General features: G+C 44.8%; 1 protein-coding gene across 2 annotated transcripts in view; it reads right to left on the bottom strand.

Moving 5' to 3' along the window:
* The window catches only part of CLIP2 (CAP-Gly domain containing linker protein 2), a 110188-nt gene that overhangs the window by 66663 nt on the left and 17568 nt on the right, over window positions 1-25957 (bottom strand). For both annotated transcript variants that reach the window (XM_067537887.1, XM_067537888.1), the window contains exon 4: window positions 21875-22098. In XM_067537887.1, coding sequence (XP_067393988.1) covers window positions 21875-21986 — 112 coding nt within the window. In that variant the 5' untranslated portion in view covers window positions 21987-22098. The remainder of the gene's footprint in view (window positions 1-21874; window positions 22099-25957) is intronic.

Genomic DNA, 25957 nt, shown 5'->3' with positions numbered 1-25957 from the left:
GAACCAAAACAAGGGGGGTTTGTCTTTACAGCATTCTCAGCTCTTTAATTTATGCCTGTCCCTCCTGTGTTATAATTACTCCGTAGACTCTCTCTGGGTTTGCAGGTGAAACAGGGCGGTAGGCACAACACTGCAGTCAGTGAACTGCATTCAGCAAATAATAGTCAGCGGTTGCCCACACAACCTGCGGGTGAAGTTGCCCATCTAAGTAGCTAGAGTTTAGGGTGTCCATCCTGAGCATTAACTGCAGCCACGTCTGGAACCTGGCTCTTTAGACACATGGCAGCCTCTCTACCAGGTGAGGTTCCAGCAGCTACTGTACTTCCAAGAGCCAAGTCGGTACAGAGAGAGAACACTTCTGTATAGCAGCAGCATAAGCAAATCCTTGCTACTAGAGGGGGTGAAAATGTTTGGACAAATAGTTTCTTGGCCAAAAAACATAGTTTTGGGTCAGACACAACCATTAGTGAATTTGGTTTAGCAAATAGATTCAGCCAAAGAAAGTGTGTGTGTGAGAGAGAGAGAGAGAGAGAGTGTGTGGGGGGAGGGTGTTTTAAAAAAGGCAAATGTTATGTTTTGACCTTTTTGAAACTAAAATCATTTTGACATTTTGTTTTGAAATGTTTCATTTTAGAAATTTAGAACGATTATTTTTCTAAAAAAATAAATCATAGAATCATAGAATATTAGAGTTGGAAGGGACCTCAGGAGGTCATCTAGTCCAACCCCTGCTCAAAGCAGGACTAACCTCAGCTATTCATCCCAGCCAGGGCTTTGTCAAGCGTCAAAAAAAGGATGGAGATTCCACCATCTAAAAAGCACCTCAAAAACTAAAACAAAACACACCAAAACTACCTGAACAGCACACACACAAACACATATTGGTTTCTCATTTTGGAAAGAGCATTTTTTTAAATTTTGATTTCACATCACCCCAAAGTGATATTCCTGCCCCAGACTTTTTGGCTCAGTCATCAAACCAAAAAAATCGATTATTTGCTCTCTCTATTTGTCATCTCTTTGTAGAATACGTGGGTTTAGAGGTACTTGTATTTACAGCAGAGGAAGAGTTGGGTCTGCCATTTCAGTTACCATCTATTCACTATCATGGACTCAGAACAGGTGCATTCTTGGGGTGCCTGAATTCCCTCACCTGGCATTCTTAGAAGCAAGAGAAGCCCCAGACCCCTGTCACGCTGTCATTTTCTGCCTTGATACTTTGAGTTCGCAGCAATGCAGCAGCTGTTTTCGGCAAGGAGATTTAGCATGTCTCTTGCAAGCTGCCAGATGAGGTGGGAGGGAAGGGGGCCTCAAGCCATGAGATCTGGTCAAGCATGCATGTGCAAGAGGAAGGAGCGCTTTGCAGGGGAAGGTTGAATGGCCTGGAAATGCATCATGGGAGGAAGTGACTGTCAAGAAGATTTATGTCTGACTTGTGGGAAAGACTGAAAGTTCTCCAAGTACAGAGCTGAAAACTCCGGGACTATAATTGCACGTCTTGTGGGGAACATGGATAGTGTCTGGCATTCACAAAGCCTGTGCATCTAGCACCTTAGAATCAGCTTCCTCTCCTGAAGTAGCTTCCCTACTCAAACAGATTTCTGTCTTCACGCAGGCAGTCGGGCAGTGCCATGGGCATAGGTGTGCGCAGCACATTTCATTAGGGTGTGCACCCAGGACTTTTCATGTTCATGTTTTCATGTTCAGGGGTGGCAGACTCAATTCCACCGGCGGCCCACATTTGAATTACCCACCAGCGGAATTCTGGCCGAGTTTTGAGTGGCCATAGTACATAGCAAATACATTGCAAGGGTTGAGCCAAAGATTTCTTTGAGCTCAGTTAATACTGATTAGATTATTATCTAAGAATTAATACCAGCCACTGTACTTGCTATTTCTTTAAAGCAAGATTAGCACAGTATTTCAGAGCTTTAATCTTTGTGGTTAAAGAACATTAGGCTGGCTGGTTTAGCAGCATATTTACTAGATTAAGAGCTATTGAGAGATTGTGGCTAGATAGTGAAATTTGCATGTATTTTTATTATGCTTCAGGCCTGTAAGTTTTTGAATACTAAGAAGCTTGCATTTTTGGTATATTTTGTTGAACAAAAACCAGATAGAGAGACTTTGGCAGCATGGGGAGGTAGAAAGGTGAGTGACAAGCAAGAAGATCCCCTTTTTCATTTGGGAATTAACAACTCACAGCACCACAATGGATTTATTCAGCAAGATGTCTCATTCCTTGATTCTTACATAAGGATTGTTTGCTGTGACTACAAAAAAAACCCTCATTTATAAAGTGTCTTCCCCTTCATGATGAACACATGGAACGGTTCAGCGGTTTAGTTCAGATTTAAAATGTATTTCGGAGAGACCCAGGATTTTCAAGAGTAACTAGGGATTTTGAGACGCCTGAAAGAGGCCTGATTTTCAGAGGATGCATGCTCAATGCTTTCTGAAAATTAGGCTCCTTTGCCGGATCTCAAGTTGGGCAGCCAAAAATTGAAGCATCCCTTCCTCTTAAACATCCCCCCAAACCACCACTGGTCACTTTGGAAAATGTTGGCCAGAATAATTAAATTAATTCCATTTTTTTAACCCTCAAAAACACATTCAGATTAAGGTCTTGTCTACATGGAAAAATTGACTGCCATAGCTATAGTGGAATAATTTTCCATTGGTATTCCAGAGAAACTCCCATGAGGACACTAAATTGCCAGATAAAAGTGACATTATTTGGAGTAATTATTCAGGAATAAAACAATTTATTCCAGAATAGTGTCCATATGGGAAATTATTCTGGCACAGTTTATTCCAATATAGCTATGCCAGTCAATGTCCCCACACAGACAAGCCATTAGTTATATTTTTGGGTAAGATTCATGATGTTTTCCCATTTATCCAAACTGGGTCACACCCAGCCCATGCCGTAGCAGTGAAAACACTTCTTAATAGAATCGACAGTGTTAGAGAATGAGTTGGGGGACATGGTGCTACAGGGTCCCACATGACAGACATCTGAGTGATAACAACAACTGGTGGGGATACACTTACAGTAATTGTTATATACCGACCCTGCGAAGTGCTTGTAACTAAACCAAGCCATTAACTAAGCAAATATGCACAGATTTACCAAAGACCTCCCACTCTCAGGATACATAGATTAATTCTACCATGTGCTTATGGTTTTTGACACAACACCAAAGTTTTAAAAGTTCCATTATACAAAGTCAAGTTTCTGAATTAGTGCAATCAACAAAATTCACAGTGCACGCACGCAGAGTTGTCCATGTGAAGGGATTTTCCAAGCCATAAGAGTTTCAGAAATTGCAAGCAGGGTTTAGGATGGCTGATATTAAGGAAATGAAAAAACTGCTCTCAGTAAACTGATCTGACAAGAGAAAGATGACTAGTGGCCTTTAATGAGACATTTACAAATGATTTCCCAGCCAGAGAGCTGGGCCATATTAGCACTGAAAGCACCTTAACGGGAAATGAGTGTGTTAAGTAATAAGGGTGCAACAGCAGAGAGCAAAGCGAATGCAGTCTGGGTTTTATATGCATTAGAGAAGGGTCCACGCTGCAAACTGTTGAAATGGATATTAATTTCCACTAAGTGCTTAGATCAGGGATTTTAGTTGGGGCCCTTTCTAGTGTAAAACCTACACAAACAGAAAGCTATTTTGCAGTCATTCCTGAATAGATAAAGAGTTAACCGAAAGACTTTCAAAACAGCACCACTGTGGTTTATTTATATACATAAAAGACCATTCAGTTTATTTTCTCTCTCTCTCACACGCGCATGCGTACGCACACACGCAATTAAATAGAGACTCCTTTAATGCAACTAACTCAAATATTCCCACTATCGCTGAAATCAGCAATAAGCAAAGTGACTGAAATTCTACTAAGAAAATCATGCTATAATTGGAACCCCTGGTCCTATTCCATCAATAGAATTATTATTGCAGCATTATTATTATTATTAGTGGTAGCACCCAAGATGTACTAAGTGCTCAGCAACACCCAGAATTTTGATCCTGAGGCCTGGACAAGTATCATACAAGGCATTTCAAATCTGTATAATCCAACATATGTACTAAGTGTCCATAACCTTATTAGTCACACACATACTTTTCTCTTTCCTTGATGATAAATGGAGGTTACACCTACCTTAAAAGCCTGAGGAGAAAAGACGGTCTAGAGGTTAAATCACTGCATTAGGAATTCAGGTGATCTGGGATCAATTCCTGTCTCAGCCACAGACTTCCTTTGAGCTAGGAACGTCCCCGCTCTTTGATGCAGTTTCCCATCTAGATACTGAGGATGATCCTTCCCTACCTCATGGGGACGCTCAGACACGACAGGGCCAACTGTACATTCACCCCACTGTAGGATAGTGAAAGGGAGTGTGACACCTCACTTCAGGATGACTCCTATCTGCCCCTTTGGGCATCCCTGCTGAATGCCTCCTCACACAGGACAGCCTTGGCTATGCCAAGCACGGGGCCTGTCTTCACTGAATCTTCACTCGAGCTAGCCTAGCTCCAGTCAAAAGCAACCACATGCAAACCATCACCCAGGGTATGCCTACCCTGGAGCTGGAGGTATAATTTCCAGCTCGAGGAGACATACCTGCACTAGCAATCAAGCCAGTGTGGGTATGTCTCCTTGAGCTGGAAATTATGCCTCCAGCTCCAGGGTAGACATACCTTCGAGCCGCACGGAATGATTGAATTATCAGAGTGTCTGGATCAGCAGCTGAGCTGTGCTAACTCGAGCTGTATCCTACAGCGGCATCCCCACTGCATTACTGCCTGGAGCATCAGCTGCACTCCGACTTCAACCCACACCAGAGCAGCTAACTCGAGTTTAAAGCGCCATTAAACTCAAGCTGTGGGAAACTGATGGTTTTAAATCCATTTAAACACACAAGGGTTTTCGCACAAAATCTATGAAGTTCTATGATTAAGCATTCACTACCATTGGAGAGCTTTCCCCTGACGCCCTCCCCCCGAATGACAATGGAAATTGTACTGATCTTTTAAAATTAAATATGCAAAATACTGGATTGACGCTTTGATGAGTACACAAAGTATAAGCCTGTCTTCAGAAAAGAGCCCACAATACACATGGGGGTATACAATGAGCACTGAAGGTCAGGCTGGTTTATTCCTAGTTTGTGTGCTTCCTAAAAATCACAACCTGCCCTAGCATCTGCATCACTATCGACCCCAGTGACCATTAGGAAAAAAGCGAACCACAAACTGGAACTATAGATATTTATTTTATCAAATTGGCTGGGTTCAGAATCGGTCCTGCTGCGGTACCAGTGCCCTCCTGGTTCTTTCTACAATACCATTTAAACATAAACAAAGTCTGCATGAGTAGACACTATCGAAAACAAAACTTGATCCTTCCTGCATTCGCTTTCACATTTGTGACAAACAAGTTACTGTTCCCGAAAAAACAGCCAGCTGCTGAATGCAAGATGATACTCCATTCCATAGCTCAGAAAAGCCATTGCTCTAATACAAAGAAAATAGAGGAAGTCTGAGTTTTGTCTCTCTTTCGTACAAGGCAGGATTGAGTTACATGCCGCTCAATAGCACCAGGTGTACTTCAGATGGGTCACTTCACTCTACGCCCCAGCATAAGTTTTGTCTGTGTGCTCAGAAATAGCAAGAAAAGGGGTTTGACTCCAATGCCACATCCCAGAATGAGCTCTCTCAATGAGCTGTGTGTCCCAGAAACCTGCACAGCAAGATGTGGGTCAGGATCCAGAGTAGGGCCTCCCTGGGTCATTTTCAGCCCAAAGTGCCAACATTTACATTGAAAGTCGATACCAACACTGCTGATCTTCAGAACTTGGTCAGGACATTGTTACACAGTAAGGTTGGCATCCGAACCAGCCCTCCTCCCCTTGCACGCAGAGCGCACGGCAGCCCCGCTGCATGGCATGCAAGAGATGGAAAACTATGAAGAAGACATTTGGCTCCAACCCGCCCGCTGGGCGTAGAAGGTGACTAGACCATACAGCCCTGTTTTGCCCTTGGTTTCAGTAAAGCCAGGCAGCTGACCGAGCATTTAGCATTACCGCCCTCCTGGGACACAAATGCAGCACAGCCAGGCATCAAACATGGTGTGCATTTCAGCTGTCTGAACGTGCCACCAACAGGAATGGCTTCCAAGAAACACCACGGCGCACTGAGTCTCAGCCATTTGCTAACAGCTTTGTACAGTGACGATAACGCTACCTGCTCATTTCACCTGAGATTGGCTCCACGGGGTTGGAATCCCTCCTCTTTGCCAGAGCTACAAATGGGATGTTTTGAGCAACATGGCCCCTTTTCAGCTCGGACTGCAGCGGGGGGTTATGGAACACCAGGCATGGCCTTTCAGTTAACTCAGCCAGGGCACGGTGCTGATGGGGAAACGCTAGATCGTTATTTCTCTAACTCTGGGTCAGGACCCGAGCGGGCAGGAGGTGTCATTGTGGGTCTCCCTATGAAGGGAGAGGGTGTTAAACTGTATATTATTAAAGTTTATCAATAGGAAAATGTATTTATTTACAGTGAAACTGAACCATTTTACACAACACAACTGCCAGTGGTCACCCTAACCACTGATCACGTACAAGCAGAAAATGGCCACCATTTACCATGCAATATTATCTGAGATTCTACAGTTGCTTCCTTCTCCAGCTATCTGAGGTACTTATATGGCCTCTGTCACTGTACTTACTACGTGATCACCTCACAACCTCCGATGATTTTTGTATTTGTTCAAATGCTTTGCTCACTGCGTTCACTTTTTGTTTGGTTAGCTTTGTATTTTGAAAAAATTCATTAAAGAAAAATGTTCTTTGAAACAGAAAGTTTACGATTCTGTGGGCTGCAACTCTATCGGGGGGAGGAGGGGAAGGGAGAAGAGGAGGAAGTTACCGCAGTGTTGCCAATTCTCACAATATTTGGTGTTTTACTTAAAGCCCCAGCTCCCAGCATCATGTGATGAGATGAGCATTTCAGCTTTCTACTTCAAAAAAAAAAAAAAAGAGTTACTAGCCCTCATGGTTGTAAAGAAAAGCTTGAAAACATGCCCCAAGTGCTGCTCCAGGCTCAGAAGCCAGATGAAAAAGAACTAAAACCATACTGAAATGTTTTAATCTTTGAGTCCATCACCAGATATTTTTGGAGCCTGACTCATGATTTTTTCATGTTTGGGACAATATTGCCTGAGGGGCTGCTCCCCCCACCGGGAAGTGGATCAGGCCCTAAGGGTACATCTACACTGCAATAAAAAACCCACAGCACTAAGTCTCCGAGCAAGGGTCAATTGACTCAGGCTGCGAGGCTAATAATAGTAGTGTGGTTATTCAATCTCAGGCTAGAGCCCAGACTCTAAGACCCACTCCCCTTGCAGGGTCTCAGACCCAGGCTCCAGCCCCAGCCTAAGTGTTTGCACTGCAATTTTATAGCCCTGCAGCCTGAGCCCCATGAGCCCAAGTCAGCTGACTCAGGCTAGCCATGGCCATGCCAGGGGCCTTTTATTGCACTGTAGGCATACCACAAGTGGGCCAAGTGTTTGACACCCATGCACTAGACTGATTTACCCAAAGATACTGAACCAGCAAAATACCCGTGGTCACTAGCATTTAGTCTCTGTTTTACTCTCCGTTTTTAACACTTCACCCCTTGGAAGCATAGAAAAATAATTATCTTCCCTTCTATCAATTTTTGTCCTTTTCCACTTAGATGAAAGTTTCTTCCTCCTCGTGTTTTGAATGGGTCAGCTGTTGGCATGGCTGTTTTGGTTCAACAAGAAGAGTTTGAATTATCACACCCTCCCTTCCCCATGCTGAAGCCTCACTGATTAATGTTCAAGGCCCAGCTTTGTGTCAGGAATATTTGTTAAGAGTAAGCCATGTGAAAAATGAACTGATCTAAAAAAAAAAAAAAAACCCGCCTGTGTGCTTATCGCGGCCAGCTGGGCTTGGTCTTTCCAGCCAGAAACAAGCCACAGCAGGAGGGATACAGAGTGAGGCAACATCAGAAGTGAGAAGAAAAGTCTATGCTTGTTTCAAGTTCTGCCATATAGGAATGAGCAGGCGCAGCTGGCCAAAAGATAAGAATGAGGGCAGGGGAGATCATAATGACTCAGTCTGCTGTGAAATTTCTAGCCCTTACGATTGTGAAGATAACCTGCCAAATGTCACCAAAGCAGTGCTGTCTGCCTGAGCGTGCAGTAGCAGCCTGGAACAATATCTGAGGCAAAAACTTCCCAAGTCATGTCCGTTGTCATCATGAGCTTCAAGTGCCAACATACTAATTTAAATGTCAATCCTGTCAAATATTTCACTGTTACTGAGCACTTCAGCATCAGCTTCCAGCTGAGAGGGGGTCATGGGAGGAGTTTGGGATGAAAGGTAGAACAGGGGACCATCACTTTTCCCTCTCCAATCTGACCCTGATCAAGGCTTTTTTTAACTTGTGCTTCTCAGTGGAACTTAGAAATTCCACATTTGGATATTCAGATTGTCACCCAGGCAAGTAAATTTCCACTTTTTGCACCTATGTTTTAAAGAGAGATAAAGAGGGATTCTGACATTCTATTGAGCACACATTTGAAATTCTCTCTTGGGTATGGTTATGCTTTATAAGAATGAGCCTATAATTAACAGTATTACCGTAACAGCTTGAGCAGCGGTTCTCAGCTGCGGGGTGAGGGGAAGTCAAGCTTTTCAGGGGGCATGGCAAGCCGCCTAATTCGTGATGGAAAGGTGGCCGTGCCAATTTGCATAAATGGCATTGTGACCTCATGAATGAGTGATGGGAGTGTTTTTCGCTATTGTAAGGGGTGGCTCTAAGTGGGGCAGAGGGGTGTTATGCTAAGATAAGACATGATTCAAAAAGGTTGAGAACTCCTGAGCTAAAGGCCCCAAATGAGATCAGGTGCTAGGCACTGTACAGACACACAAGAGAGACAGTCCCTGTCTCACAGAGGCTTACCAGCTAAAGAGAGACAAGCCAGGGAAAGGTGAGAAGCGAAACAGAGGCACAAAGAGGGGAAGTAACTTGCCTGAAGTCACCCAGGAGGTCAGCAACAGAGTCAGGGCTAGAACGCAGATCTCCTGAGTCCCAGGCCAGCATGCTATCTACTGGACCATACTTCCTCTTATACACAAATGCAGCAAAACCACGGGCTGACCGACGGCATCTAAAATGACTCCCCTCCAGGCCTCCGCATCAATGCATCACATCATCGCGGACACAGTTTGTCATAACAGCCCAGCGATCAAAGGATTGCAGCCCTAGGACCCTTGCTGTGCCACACAGCCATCCGTCTCGGCTCACTCCTTCCTTCCCCAACCTCAGTGAAGGACAGAGACATTTCACCAGTAGGTGTGAACAGAGGAGGCATAACTACGCAAGATTCAGGAACAAACAAACAAACCCCTTTAAACACTCATTAATGAGCCCTCACGCCACACGTGAGTTTTTATGTTTTACAGCGGGGTAAAGTGAGGCACAAAGCAGTTGTCACACAGGGCCCAACCCTGCAAACTGCTGATAGTCTTGTGTCTGGTGCTGAACTCCCCCCAGTTGTACCAGGGTCGGATTTGACTGAAGCCAAAAGGGAGCCTTTCCATTTACACTGAGGGCCTAATCCAGCTCCCATTAGGATTGAACCCACAAAGGAGAGTCAATGGAAAAGCCAGGAGTAGAACTGCAGCAGCCTAACTCCCAGGCCCCCCTTGGAATCATGAGACTCCGATGGCTTCCCAAAGCAGATTTAAAACAGCAAAATACTGCAACTAGTTAGAGAAACAGATGGTTCTTTTAGAATACAAATGCGAGAAAGGAATCCGAGGGCTTTTCAGGCCATTAAGTAACATGGATTCCTCTCAAATTACTTTTCCTGGCAATAAGATCATTCCCACCCTGAGCGCAGGCCAGGAAGTCATGGTGGCCTGTATGGCCAGTCTGGGAGCTCTCCATGCTCTCTGTTCCCACTGGTGTCAGGGGCAGATGGGCATGTGTATCGAAGGTAGGATGAGCAAAACATGACTAAAAAGGGGGAATTAGCATTTTCAGCTCCTAATCAGCATGGCATAAGAGATTTGTTTCCAAAGTAACCACCACTATGCTACAGCACAAAGCTGAACCAGTGTTAACTGAACCCCTGGGGAAGCATGGGCATAAATGTCAGTAAGGCAGGGTCTCTGCTGCCTCACCCCACAGCCACACTAGGAGTAACCTAGCTGCCAATCCAGTTCCTTGAAATAAGGAAATTTGAAAAGGCCTTCTGGGATGTCTCTGGGCTCCCACTGGAATTAAGGGAAAAGAGAAGCTCAACATCCCATAATTGCCAGAGAAACTCTCCTACAACACTGAGGATAAACTGCACTGAAATGCAGTTTCAGTTCACAGGCCCATAAGATGTTTATTTCTCCAAGTAGGTGCCTATGTCTATACATCTTCCTAAGCAAACACACCCAGTAAGTTACGCACACCCTGATTCGTGAGGTCTAGAATGCAGTTTTGTTGTTCTGTTTTGGTTTTGTTAGTCTAATACAAAGAATTTTTGGGAGGGAGATTAAAATTTGCTCAACATCATCAATGTTGTTCTAAATCTCTGGCTAAGTGCCCAGTTCAAGAGGCAAGGAGTTGAGCACAAACAGACTATTTGCAGAAAAATCCAAATTGTCCATCCCTTAAAAAAAGAAAAGAAAAAAAAATCACGTGGGCGCAGCCCCTCAGCAGCGACAAAGACATCCAAATTCACAGCGGGTATCCCACATCAAAATGCTTGTGTCTCAGCTGCTTCACCAAATGGCATGTGGCTCCATTTAAGCATGCAAATCAGAACAAAAAAGTGAGACTCCAGACAAAATTAAAGACTTCAAGAGAGGACCTCAGAGGAAGATCAGGGTGCCTCTATTCCTCTCTTTGATTGACTATTCAAGCCAAACCTGGACACAGCAAATTTCCCAGGTAGGCACAATCCTGCAGCGGTGTCTATTTTATTTATACCTTACCATCCTTGACTGACCTTGAGCAGTCAGTTTGCTCCTATTCTACACATATCTAAAAACTACTCACTCACGTGGGCAGTTTTTATTCAGAACTCATCTCCTATCATTCCACTCCCTCAAAATATAATTGTGCTATGAGTTTATACTTCAACTCTAGAACGACTTGAACACAGGTAGGCGACACACTGGTCTTGTGCAGCAATTCTCAGTTCAGAGGCCACACACAGTTTCCTGTGGTCATGAAATTGTCTACAAAATCCAAAATGTAAATATTAAAATTTAATCCAAATAATGTTTGTAGTCCTTCTGGTTGTGAACCAAAAAGCCCTTCCAAAATGTACATTACTGCAGTAAAGAGGTCTGTGGAATAGAGCTTTATGCAATATATAATTTCTGAAGTTTTCATTAAGTATTCATTGTAGTTTATTGTATTTGTTTAAATGTCTAGGCATCCAATTTACACACACTGAAAATAAAAGCAGATTTTATCCCTATATGGCACAACGATCTTACAAACTTTAACAAATTATTAAAGTCTTGTTGGCTGAAACAAAACAAAGGAATTTAGCATTAGGGGAACAAAGGATTTTGGATACAGCATCAGAGGAAGTGGGTGGCTGTGACCACAAGAAAGGTGAAAAAAAAAGGTTGTCCAATGGACTGAGAGACAGGACTACTGGGTTCTGTTTGCATCTCTGAATCACTGTGTGACCTTGGGCAAGTCACCACGTCTCACCTGGTAAGTCCCTGCCACTGCAGGGGCCTCAGGCACTGGTGGGACCACAGTCCCTCCTGTTTTCTCCCTGACACACACAGTCTCCTAAGGACTGACGTGCTGTGGTCTAACTGAAGTCTTTGGATTTAATATGAGGATGTCTGGTTAAAAATTAATGGCCTGTGACATGCAGAAGGTCAGATGAGATGATCTAATGGTTATTTCTGGCCCTAAATTCCACGAAACTTCCCAGTTTCCACATCTGTAAAATGGGGATAACACTAATTCCATTTAGCGTAATTTACATTAAGGACATGTTAATTCCAAATAAAAACACATGCACAAAGATTTTATGCAGTTTAACTAATCCACTTTGAATAAACACCTTTAGCTAATTCAGATTAACTTTCCTGAGTGTCCCCATGTAGACATGCGCTAAGTGTGTAGTTCTCAGAGTTGCAGAAAAAAGTTTGAAAATGTGAACCTACCACCCCATCCCCTCCCTCCCCCCCTCAAAAAAAAAGGTGTTTTAAAACCTGCTGATTAGAGCTTGATTCTTGATTTTCAAATGTCTGGGTCTGGCAATACTAGGTCGCAGAAGACCAGAAGTTTGTACAATTGGCTTGATGCATTATAGGACGAGTTTCACCTACTTCAGGCTGATACTGGACTCTATGGATTTTGTATGGCAATACCTGTAATCCTAGGGTCTGACGCAAAGCCTGTGAGGGCAATGGGAGTTTTGAACAGGCATTGGCTCAGGCCTCTGATTAATGCACTATTGCTGATATGGATCAATTGTTTGAAACAGAATGTGCTGGGCCAAATTCTGTTCTTCGTTACACCAGTGTAACACTGAAGACAATGCAGTTACTCCATATGCCTCCAGAGTATGTGCACCTCTAATTCAGTAATGAGTGCCCTGGTGCACACTGAATTTTAACGATTAACTATACTAAATCCTTCTAAGAGCATCTAATGAGTAAGACAATTAGATCAGCCACTCAATTTTCTATTGAAATCAGCCATGAAACTAGCTAAAAAAGGATTGATTCGATACCTTCCTATATTGCTTGGAATGTAGCAAGCCGGATCTTTTCTGGAAATGGAATCCAGCCATGGATTCTCTGCCCCTTCAAAAAGTCCCACTCCAGGTAGCAGGAGCATAGACAGAGGCCCACATCAGGGTGTGCGAGCTGAATCAAGGTCCTATTCAAGTAGTAAAAGGGTTCTTAATAGTGCAGCTAAACATTTGGCTTCTGGGATTAGAGGCGGATAGGCAAAACTTTCTCGAGAGCATCACACTCAATCAGGGGTTGGATTTAGACTCCATCACGTGACCTAATGCAAGTCATTTATAATGGCTCACAATAATAATTTTTTAAAAAACATCTCAATTGATCTATTTTCTTCTGTGTGGTCTCCCTGTGATGATGCTGCCGCCATCACTTTTGTTACCTGACCATACTAGCTCCCCCTTTTAAGCCTTTCGCCTTTATAAACATATCTCAGCCCAAACAACCGGACTCCCAAATAGGAATGTAATCTGAACAACAGTATCAACGCACGCCTAGCCTATGCTGTCCCTAAAAGCATGCAGACAATTGCATCCTTTACCACTCACAATATGCAATCTCATGCTGCTTCAGAGACTTAGACTCCCCACAGCACAGAAATAGAGGACTGAGAGGAGGATCATCCCGGCTGCCATGGGCCTGCACAGGGTTATTATGTCTACAGTTAGGGGTGACCTATGTTTTTGGCAGGGTAGGACTGCACTATGTGTAGTGTAGTATTGCTCCGCAGTGTTGTTGCTGGTCTTTTATAGGTTCACATACACACGTGCAAAGCTGTTTGGCATAAGCAGGTAAAAAGGAAGAATTATTAGGGAATACATTAAAATTCTGTTCAAAATGCATTTGGCCGCTACATATTTATCTCTAATTTCAGAGGATCATGAAGCAATGACTATTAAAAGCAATTTTCTTGAGGTTTAGCTAATATAACATGCAGATACATATCCGAGTCACATTGCAAATAATCCATACGTAGTGATCAAACCGTAAGTAATATTTTCTTATTGGCATTCCAGTATTCAATATCTTCCTTGGCAGATGAATGGATACATGTAGGTGTGACTAAGTGCAACAGTCAAATAATCTGTTGATATCTGGTTAGTGACAGAAGTATTTGGGGCATGAGCTTGAGAGATGCTTCTTAGCACCTTTAATGCCCACTGATTTCAGCAGGATGCTGAGTACGTTACAGGATTGGGAAAGAGAGGTGAGGAAAGAAAACCTAGTAAACGTCTCAAAAACTGGCAGTACGTTTTCAAGTACTGTCACTAGATCTAACTGAAATCCATGCTTCAAGTGTGAATGAATATTCTTTAACAGAGAACAAGAATCAGAGAGATAATGCTCCACGAGGCTTGAAGCAAAACAAAACCTTTGCCAAAAACAACAGCACTTCTCAGCCTGAGGTCCATCCTCTCTAGATTCATCTGTGTGCAACACCCAGAATTAACATTGCTGGGAGCTACAAAGCCTGTGTAAAGACAAGAATTAGCCCCCTGTGTCAGTCAATCAACTTCATGGATTCCACAATCCCATTTCTTTTGTTTTGCATTTGGCAGTCTTTGAATAATTTCTGTATTTGTTTTGAATTCTTTCCTAGAGAATTAACAGACTGATACTGATCATCAGGCAGCCTCAGTGCTGATTTCTTACAATCTAATGAAAAAGTAGCATACCTGAAACAGACCCGGCAGCTAAACAAGTTGAAATGCCAGTGCTTACCTTGGAGACATCCAGAGTAGATGATGTTTGTTCCAATTACTTAAGCTTAATCAAGAACACATTCTTCATTCCTTGCTTTCCCTTTGTCCATCATATTGCAAAATAAACCCTAGATGCACTAGAAATTTGCTCTCCCCGCTACATACCTGGACTGTGTACTCTGACAAAACACCCAACCATCTTTAGAGACCATGCAAAATATTTGCAGGTTATTAACATTGTTATTTACCAGTTGCAGTTGAATAAAGAGAAACAAAGATTACCCATGAAGGCGGAGAGGAGTGCAGCTCCCCAGCACAACTCCAACAGACAAGTTAGACAGGCTACAGGGTCTACTCTCTTCTGGCCCCACACATGCAGGCATAGTCCCATTAACATTAATGGGCGTCAATGAATGCATCTATAGACTTCTCAGTATGGAATCAATACGAGTATAAAACTATAAGTAGCCATTAGAAGCCAGCTGCACTTGCAGAAAGCGAAGAGAAGACTGCACAGCTACCTCTTCCGCTGCCCCGCCCCTGGGACTGCTCAGACCTTGGGTAAGGTCTGTCCAAATCCTAAAAAGTTAATGATGTGCTATTTTAAAGTGAAGCTTCCATCAGGGTTTATCGCGGAAGTGCCCAGGCTGCAGCCTGCAGAGTCCTAATCTGCAGCCCCCTCCACGGGAGCCCTCTCTGTGAGTGGACTGATTCCATACTTGTGAAAGGTGTCCGAGACACAGCCCTGAAGACCGGACAGCACAGGCTAGGACAGCCCAGGCTTCTCTTCAGCATCCTACAAAGGAGCCACAAACTGACCTGAAGGGAATGACAGGGCTGCTCATTCTCCATGACTCAGTCAGTCTTTGGTCTCTCTGCCCAAAAGTGCTAACAAAGGAACCACGCAGTGCCCAATGTGGGGGCAGTTTCTACAGATTCACAGATTTTTAAGACCAGAAGAGACCATTATGATCATCAGGTCTGACCCTCTGCACAACACATGCCAGAGAACCTCCCCCAGCAATTCCTGCATCATGCCCATCATAACTTCTGCATGACCTATAGCATCTCTTTTAGCAAAATGTGATGGCTATCTGTCACTACGAGCCAAACTGAGACGATCAACTCTTTGTACACAGGCACTGACCACGCACCAGATAGTAATGGCTATCCACCGCCACGGCCCTGGGCTGACTTGGAACCTTCAGCTCCGAGCAAACACTTCTGCATACAATTATCCTCGTCCTTGAACCACACAGTCTCCCCGCTTTATAAAACTTTCAGCACAGCCCCCAGAGTCTAATTATTCGAACAGGCTGGAGCCCACGCTGGGTATTCCTCACTAATGGCTCTGAATGCCTGGGGTTATTTTGTTTTCATTGCTGGTGGACAGAGCCATCAAGCAACATCTTATCAAGATTCACAAGCAAACATGATGGTTCTGTGCATGAATTTTTTATTTTAAAATAATGTATGTGAATTTGTATGCAAATTAGGTGCAATTCTGAGGCTCCTGGCAATTTTCCTGTGACGCCTTAAGTACCCAACCTGGGTCCTGGCAATAAGGCTGGGCCCTAGCTGCAAACAATTTGGATCCAGCTGGTAGACATGCCAGAGCGTGGTGCTGTTTGGGTCTTGAATTTGGGATCTGCACATTCTTTAAAAAAAAAAAAAAAAGGAGGACACACATGCAAAATGTGGATCTAGTCTGGGTTCAGACTTTGACCACGCCCCAGGCTTGGGGGTGTTGGGACACGGGGATTAGTTTGGGGACCATCTCTGTCTGGCCCTGGACCTCACAGCATCAGCCAAAGCTCCGAACATACATACTCATTTTCCCCTTTTTCTTCTTGCCAAAAATTCTCTAATCCCGAAGAAGGGCTGTAAAATGCCTTGTAAACAAATCCTAGGACCAGCTGACAGGAGACTGTGAAAGGAGAGGCTTTCCTCATTCACCGAGTTACTTGAACGCTCTTTTGAGCAAATGAAAACATGCTGAAATGCAAACACTTCTATTGGCAGCAGCCTTCACCTGTCCCACCAGCTGTGAAAGTTGTGTGGACCCCATTCATCATTGCTGCTCATTCACTGCTGGAGCGAAGGGAGACGCAGGGGGCAGGCTGGGGCAGAGACAGGTTTGCAAGACTTGGAACTTCAGGGGCAACAAAAAGTTTGAACTTTAACTCTGGAGCTTTAACAGCGATTGATGCTTTATACACACAGACCTCCCTAGCTCCCTGCAGGCCCTCTTGGCATCTCCTTTTGGCAGATGATGGGTAACAAGCCAACATGTTAACAGTGATCTCCTCTCTGCTGTATCAGCAACATGCAGAGCTGGATTTCCAGCCTGCTTTTCAGTCACATTTTTGTGGTGGCTTTTCATATCCTCCACATTGTTGCTATGCTTGGGGTGGGGGGTGGACTGGTGAGGGAGAGAAGGACAATCGAGACAGCAAAGAGAGGGTCATGTTAAGGCTGTGATTTTCAAAGAAGTCTAAGAGAGTTAGGTGCCCACCTTCCATTGACTTTCAGTGAGATTTAGGCACCTAACTCGCTTGGGTTCCTTTGAAAATCCAGCCTACAAGAGTACAGACACACCAATGCTCCACACCCACAGGAATCACAAAGCCAGAGCATGAAATAAACTGATAAGGGGCATGAGCCATCTAAGGTAAGCTCTCAGTAATGGGATTTTGGGGGTCATGAGCCCCCTATCGCCTTCACTTCAGCAGAACTTACTGTACTTGCTATGAGAATGCCGTGTGTCTGCCAATAGTCACTAGATAAGGTGCCGGCAGATGGCGCTTAAGGATGTGTAGCATAGCTCCTGGCTTTTCCAGGACCAATACCACTTCTTTTGTGCACTACCAATGGGTCTCTCTGTGCAACTCTTTACATTAACTCTGAGTACTTGGCACCTTGCAGGATTCTTTCCCTCCCAATGTGGGCCTTGGAGACTGACCCACTGAAAGAGGAGCCCCCTTGTGGTCAGCAAAAGCAGAGGAAGAAGGCAGAAAGGGTCTTTCTAGAGACAATGGGAAGTCATCATTTTCTGGCAGCACACAATTTGTCTGCCTCCACACACCTTCATCCTGCACACTATAGAGTCTTGAGACCTGCCACACATAAGAGAGGACAGATGAAAACTGCTGGACATCAGTGGAGGGTGTTGAAGACTAGGATCATTATAGCCAAGGCAGGACACTCACTTCTTACGACACACCAAGACGAGCCTTCTAATGGCATCGCCTTGATTGGCTAGCACGGTTGCACTTATGGGCATTAGACACCAAGGTCTGATTGTTATCCATTGGCGTGATGGTTATTTCAGTGCATTCCCATTAACGTGCCAGCAGGGTTATAACGGCACGTGGGAGGGCAATACTGGTGAAAGGGACCCCCTGAGAGCGGCAGAGAGCCAAGTGCTCACATAGCAGAGGACACAGGGCACTTGCAGAGAGCAGAGGCAGCAAGCCTCCCTGCTGGTGGTCTCAGACCCTGACCCCCTCCAGGTTGGTGAGTGCAATTCAGCTCCACGCCCCACACGAGGCCGGGCCCAGTCGCTGAGGTTGTGGACAAAAGTTTAAGTTAATGCCAGCTGTGGAAGGGGGGATTTTGTGGCACTTGACCACTAGATACCAAAGCAAGGCCAATCTCAGCAGGAAAAGGAGGCGAAAATTTATATCATGTTTCAATTTGTTTAAGTCCCATTATTTGCTGGGGTAACCAGGGTGGGTACCACAACACCAGCTCTCCCTGCTGCTGTCACCGGGCCCCCATCTATGCTCAGTGGGCAGCTGCAGGACCATCCCAGCAGCTCCTCTCCGGGCTGGGAAGGCACCCGTCTGAAAAGACAACATTCCCAGCCAGCAAGATGTGGCTCGGGCAGCTAGAGTCTGGAGTGTAGTGGGGTGCTGTTTCACAATTCCCATGCAGACAGAGAGCAGGGTAGGCAGGGAGAGAGAGAAAGGGATGGCTAGCCTCTCACCATGTCCCACACTCTTACCTCCAAGAGGGGAGGTAGGGAGAAAGGTGGTGGCACATGTACAGGGTGCGTGAAGAAATAGGGTGCGTGAGGCCCGATCTTGCTACAAGATGCATCACTGCTGTTACAGCTGCCTGACAAGCATGTGGCTGGCTCCACGGTCCCGTCCGGCCCCATTCCCACCAGGCATGCAAAGGTGTGACTATTTCAGCAGCTCACAAGGGATCACCGTGCTGTGCACAAAGCCAAGGACAGCGTGTCCTCCTCAGCTAAATTCTGCCGGCCCAGCGCTGGGGGAGAGGCAGCAGTTCACCTTGTAGCAGAGAAATGATAACCAGCACGACACCCGCAGCAGTTTACAGCCTGCGGATGCTGCATATCCAAGATCACCAGCCAGATCCTTCCCTCATCTACTCCCCACCGCCCCATGTGCAGTCATTCCCCCACTGACCCCACAGGGGAAGAGCTGGTCAGAGCTTTCCCCACCTTTCCACCTTTGTCTTTGGAGAAACAAACCTTGTTTGTAAATTTTTCAGTCAAAAGGTCAAACTCAGCCCAAGACTGGATGCTGCTTACATTGAGGGCACATTCATCACAGGGATGGATGACCGTGGTGGACAGAGGCACAAAAGAGCTGCAGTAAACAAGTACCAAACTCAGCTGAATGGCTGCGTTGAAGCGTCAGGCCAATTGTTATCACTTAACTAACCCTTTTGCACTGCAACGCGTCCTCTGACTGCCTATGTTGAGACTCCGTACTGGCAGCTTGAAGAGGGAAGCAGTGGCCAGCAGCTACTTGTCAAAGAGAGATGGATATTTTCCCCCTTCCCCTCTGCTACAAGTTCAGAGATAGAATCAACATCAAGTGCATTGACAGACCTCTGTGCTGGTAGCTAACTAGTCATCTTGGACCTACTTCGTTCTCAGCCACTGCAGAATCATTCAAATGCCAGCACTTCAGTGCAGACCGGGGGGGGGGGGGGGCGGGAAGGGAAGGTGTATTTTGGGCAAAGCTACCTGGTACTTCAGGGGCAGATTCAGATTTTATGGAGCATAACGATACCTTCCCAGCTAGGCCTGCTGAAATCAATGGGTCTAAGGAAGGGAATAAGAATCTAGTCCTGCAGTTAATTTATCATGCCTACCCAGAGTAGAAAATACTACGGAAAAATAAATCATTCCAGTGAGAATTTGCTCCGTTTGCCTTACCTGTGTTCTCACTCTAATACATAGACATCAAGAAGCTTTTAAATTTATTGAATTGTGAGAGACAAGCCCTAAAGCTAAACAACAACTCTACTCATAGTCACATCTGTCTTCGTCACCACATCTCCCTCAATAGAATTTTAAACACAACACAGAGGGCCAAAACCTCAGCCAGTGTAAATCAGTGTTGCTCCATTTACTTCAATGCCACTTTATTCCAGTTACTTATTTGGCTCAGAGTCCAATGAGATGACTGAGATTGGCTGCCCAGAAAAGTTTTGCACTCACAGAGAAAAGCAAATTAAATCCCAAAGTTTTTGCAATCTACTCCAGGGGACAGTTTGGCAAGTGGAGAGTGGGATGCTATTCACCATTGAAAGAACAGAAATATCCACTAAAAAAAGTCCCTGAACAAATCAGTGTCATTGAAATGGCAAGAGAGTCAGGGTCGCTGAGCAGAGAGGGGCTCTTTGTGTGAAAAGTCCATGCAGATGCAGCTGCCTGAACCCCTGCTTTCATTACAAAGAGCTCAGAAGCCAAATATACAATGATATAACCTCTGTCTGATTGAAATTCCACAAACACCACTTCTATGGTCTCATCACTGCAGGAATCGTTGCCTGTATCCCTCTCTTTTGTAAAAGCATCACCCCCAGACTAACTTGCTTTGCAATGACAAAGCAGATCGTTGTCAACTGTGGCCCTGATCCTACAAAAAAGTCCTGTAGGAGCATGGGGCCTTTTTGTGCCTATACTGAATTCACTGCAGGATTGGGACCTAAAATGCTATTCTCTAAAGGGACAGAAACATACACAGAAATAACCGAAGCTAGTGAACACTGTCTTAGGATGATGTAGGAAGGAGAAGGTGTCAGATCTTAAGTTAAAACCAGCAATGTCCCCATCAAGGCAAACATTTGAGTATATGTTCTTAATGAAATATATAGTGAAAAAGTGCACACTGCAGTGTTGAAAACAGTTAGTGGAAGGGCTGGCAAGCCCTAGTGATTCTCCATATCTGGGCTTATTCCTGGGATCACAGGCATTTGGAAAGGGCGCACTTCATATGTTTCACGGGAATTGTTTTTAAAAAAGAAACACTTTTTATATCTAAAAAGTTAGTTCAAATCTACTTAAAAATAAAAAAGGTGGCCAGAAGAAATCACAAACAGGAAACTGTAGCCCTAAATGACGTGCAGCATGCTCTCCCTTGAATGTTTAGGCATGCTTAGTAAACATTGGCCCTAGCATTGCTGGACTATATTCCCTACACATACTGATGTACAAATAGCATGCAAGGAATGAAGATCATACACCCACAGTCCAAGGTATGAGTGACGATAAATAGCACGAAGGTCACACCTGCAAATGATTCAACCCCAATTCTTACACTGATTCAGGATAATCCAAAACTGCCCTCCCCTTCCAACTGCCATCAATCAGAAAGGTTCATTCGCATAACACTGAAAAAACATTCTCGCATTACCTCATGACAACGCATTATTCCTGTAACTCTGTCCCAAGGTGATTATAATGCATGTGTACGAGTGATGCTTTCAGTTCCCCAGTCAGCTTTTCTTCAAACATATATATGTGTGTACACACACACACACACACACACACACACACACACACACACACACACACACACACACACACACACACACACCCTTGAGTGCCCTGTGACTGCACCACAATGACTGCCACCACAGTACAACATTTGGATTAAAAAAGAAATCAGCCTTAATTCTGTACACACTGTGCAGACCGAAAAAAGTCTGCTCTAATGAACCCACGTGCTCCAGACGGATGCAATTACCAGCTCAGTCACACAGGTAGACACGCATGCAGAGCTGGGACGACAACTCTGTGCCTTCAGTGCCAAACATCTCAAGCTAAAGGAGAACTTTTTTTAAAGCAAATAAAACCAGCAGGTCCCTGTGCCCTGCAGATCAGTCACTAGAGGGTGACAACTCTCATTCCAATATACTTTCTTTGATGATGACTGACCCTTAACCAGGATGAGTCTACTTAAGCCAACATGAAGAACAAGCACAGGGAATTTTAAAACCAGGTGAACCCAGACTTAAGGCATTTTACACCAGGTAACTTCAATGGGCTTTGGGTCAGGCCCTAGATGAATCCAGATCTCACCTTCCTTCGAACCAGTAGTGACTGCAGCTGCAGCTGTCCCCGTAGCCCGTCCCACAGGGCTGGAGTGTTTCCCAGCCCTGCCAGGGATTTTAAGTCCACTTGGCTTCAGCATGTTTGTCTTGCTCTGTATCTCAAACTAGTAGCTGCCCGTCTCTTGGAGGGTTTTCCGACTGTTACCCAGTCAGGCTTTGAGATGACGGACCCTTTCTTCCATCGCCACAGACCTAGAGAAAAGAAGAGCACAAAGAAGTCAGACTCAGTTCAGATAGGAAAGATGTGGTTAAGGCACTAGACTGGGACCCAAAAATCTGGGTTTATTTCCCACCTCCCTCAGACTCAGATTCAAAGCGTTTAAGGCCAGAAGGGACTATTTGATCATCTAGTCTGCCCGCCCGCATATCAGAGGCCATTCAATTTCATCCTGATACCCCTGATACACTGAACCCAATGATTTCTGTTAAACTAAAGCATTCCAGTCCTCAGGAGACAAAACTGCTGTGTGCCATAGGCAGAGAATAGGAGAGACAAGGCGCTACCCACGCTGAGGCCCCTACGATGGCAGGGAATTGATCAAGTGAGATATGCCCAGACGATCCTAGGAGGTGACCCATACCCGATGCCAGAGAGGTAAGTGAAAGGAAAAACAAAACCAACAAAACCCAGTCTGACCTGGAGGGGAGGGGAATTCCTCGCTGACCCCAAATCATCAGTTTAACCCTAAGCATGTGAGTGAGGGACACCAGCCCGGCATCTAAGAAAGAGATTCTCTGTGCCACCTCAGAGCACCAGTCCACCCCATGCAGTGTCTCATCTACAGCACACTCCCTGTGTGACCTCCGGCAAGTCACTCAATCTCTCTGTGTCTCAGTTCTTCATATGCAAAATGGGGATGATAATACTGCCTTTGTCTGCCTTGTCTATTTAGACTGTAAGGTATTCAAGTCAGGCACGGACTCTCACCATGCGTATGTACCGCACCTAGCACAGTGGGGCCCTGGGTGGTACTATAACACAAATAGGTAATAATAATAATAGGGAGCTGGTTCAAATATCCCAAACCGAGTTTCTAAAGAGGTCACTAAAATTATCCCTATCTTGTATGAATCTTAAAAATGCAAAATTAATCTGTCACAGGCCAGTCCTGCTCCGCAACAGAAAGTTTGCCATGGACTTCATTAGAAACAGGACAAAGCTCTTGCTGCAGGCAAGGAGGGCATGAAATTACTTCTCCCTTCGTACTAAGCAAAACGCATTACTGCTGAGCTGCAAAGCTCCGGAAGCACCATACTAAGAGGATACAAACATTGCCAGGAAGTGGGGAGAAGCACAATGCAAAGAGGCAGCTTGAGCTCATAGATTTACCACGAGACTAGGAACGATGACCTTCTGAGGGCTAGCCCTGGCTCTTACACTGAGTCATTGTAAGGCATAGGTGAAGTACTGCAACCATCTGAGTGTCATCCTCCACCCCCAAATCTGTGAAATGGGGATACTACTACTGACTTGCCTGCCTCACAGCTATGCAGGTGAGGATTAATTAACAAACACACGGGTCGTTGAGCATGCACTACTACATGACAAACAGGGGAAAAAAAACTTTTTAAAGGTGAAATGTAAAGAAAGGAAATGACTTAGTAGCTTGTAAGACGGGTGAACATTCCTGATAGATGGAGCAACACAACCCAAACCAGTGACTATCAATCATCTGCCGGGAGCCAGGAAGAAGCTAAGACCAGTGAGCGGACAGGGCCATGGAGGGAAGATAGAGGGATGTAAATTGAGCTAGCAGAGGTTTTGAAAATAAACAGGCAATTGGCATTGGATGGCTAGAGCCACAAAGTAGCAGGGGGAGGGGATATGGACCTACTTCACAGAGCCAGGAAGGAGCTGGAGTGCAGCATGCTGCATTCAGTATTAATATAACAAGGATTTAGAAACACCATGAAGAGGGAATTGCGATAGCTGAGGCGGGAAGTGATTAAGGAATGAGTAAGGATTTCCACACGGGCCGGGTCAACAGAAGGGGGAATTCTGGCAACACTCTGGAGGCAGTAGCAAGCGGATGTAGAAAAGAAGGGAACGTGGGAAGGGAAAAATATAAAAACAAGGAGAATTCCAAGGCTTCTTAGTCTTGAGTGCTTAAAAATACACAAGATGCTCAGAGGAACTTTCAGCAAGGAAGATGTCCACAGGACATCAGCCTAGGGAATCAAGAGAGAAGGGAAATCAGAGATGGGCGGGGGGAAAAACCAACCATCCACATATCACCCCTGTCTTGTCTTTCACCTACATGATTTGATGCTGCATTTGGGAGAGGTGTGGGAGGTCCTTTAGGTTGAGACTTGTAGCAGAAATGCTGTTTAAATCCATCCTCATGACCCACGTTCAGATGGTGGGAAGGTAAGGGGGTGGGGATAGGAGGAGTGAGAGATTTAACAATAGTGCAAGCCAGAAGAAAGAAGCCTCACAGTTTATCAGTCTCATAGCAGAGGGAGTCTCATAAGCCAGGGTTTTGCAGTTACAGCTAAGCTAATTATAGGAAGTTTATAATTTATTCGAAGAGTTCCACCTGCTCTTCTGTTTTGCAGATTATCTGTGAACAGACTTGGATGCATTCGTTCATTATTTGGAATGGTGAGAATACAGTGCAAGCATATTTCAGCCTATGGGTTTCTCCATTAACTATTTGCGACAACTAAATCTTCAACTATTCAGTGTTCCCAGGGTGCCATTGGCCACGTAAGTCACATGATATTGTTTCTGCTCCCTGCTGGGATTGACGGTTTTTAAAAAACACAACAAAACAAAAACAGGAGAAGGGAAACCAAAAGGATTTCAAGATGATCGCTCAAGCACTTCTGGCAGAAACCTCCGTGCAAACACATTTGGGACAGTTTTACTTTCAAAATACTCACAACCAGTGCTTGCAAGCAAATGACTATCAAGGGCTACAGCAAATTCATGGTTTTCATTCTGACAAATGCTAGCATGGACACAGCTTCCACACACAGCATGAGCCATAGGAATAGGCAGAGGGGCAGCGAGGATGAGCTCAAGAGCTGAACCAGTGTTACAGACTCAATAGGTTATGGCCCAGGTTTTTTTTTTTAAAGTGCTCAGAACCCACAATTGGGGCCAGGTTCTCAACAGAGCTCCTCTCCCATTAAATACCAAAAGAAGTGACCCAATTTTCAAAACATGTCAGCATGATCAGCTCTTAAGAATCTGGCCAAGAGGGTCACAATGGCTGTTTGCTGTGTGATGAGCATCTTTGAAAATCTGATCTTTATGTAGGTGGCTAAATGGGAATGGAGCTCTTTTGAAAATCTGGCTTTAATTACAGGCACTGAGCACTTGAAAATCTGCCGCTCATGTAAACAGATTGGAAATGTCTCACATATTCCTCCCGATAGCATTTGCTTAGCCTGTTGACGCAACCCCATGAAAGTTAAGGCATTTTCCTGATGCAACAATCTTGAAATCAAGTCTCCCTTTGTGAAGACGTTGGGCCTGACAGTTTGGATTCCTTTGCTTTCATTTTTCCTCTTCCAGATGATGCAGCCTACAGGGATTTTCTAAATCTCAACTAAATTCTTCCCCAGTCCTTTCATACTATGATCAATGGCTCTGTGTGTTCCCACAGCCAAGAAAAGACATCCCAGGAATGCATGATATGAAAGTCCTTTTCTGACAGCGGAAATTTTATATTCTGTCTTTACAACGAGAGAGAAGAAGATGAATCTGCATTACCTCGGCACGCTCACCGGCATAGAAAAAGGCAGATGTGTCTCTTTTTAGCTGGAGGCTAACGCCAGAAAACAGCTTTCTATAAAAACACACCAGAGTACGTAAGGGCCCAGACAGAATTGCTTCAGAAAAACGCTACTTCATCATCAAAGCAGCATGAGTAAGAAGGATGTACTACTGATGGATTTGCTATTACTTTGTACCTCTGTTCCAGGGAGTTTAAAAGTGGAGTTCCAGCAAGAGGGGGAAAGAAGGAGTGACAGAACAAATAAAAGGCGCAAGAAGCAGAAGCCTTTGTCAGCTTTGTTGGCAGAGTTCTGCTGTAGGAACCCCTGC

The sequence above is a fragment of the Emydura macquarii genome, unplaced genomic scaffold (genome assembly GCF_026122565.2).
Source record: "Emydura macquarii macquarii isolate MOO-44397 ecotype Brisbane River unplaced genomic scaffold, CSIRO-AGI_Emac_v2 contig_450, whole genome shotgun sequence".
NCBI lineage: Eukaryota > Metazoa > Chordata > Testudines > Chelidae > Emydura > Emydura macquarii.
Note: the sequence above shows the minus strand (reverse complement) of the source record. Positions and strands in the feature narration are given on the sequence as shown.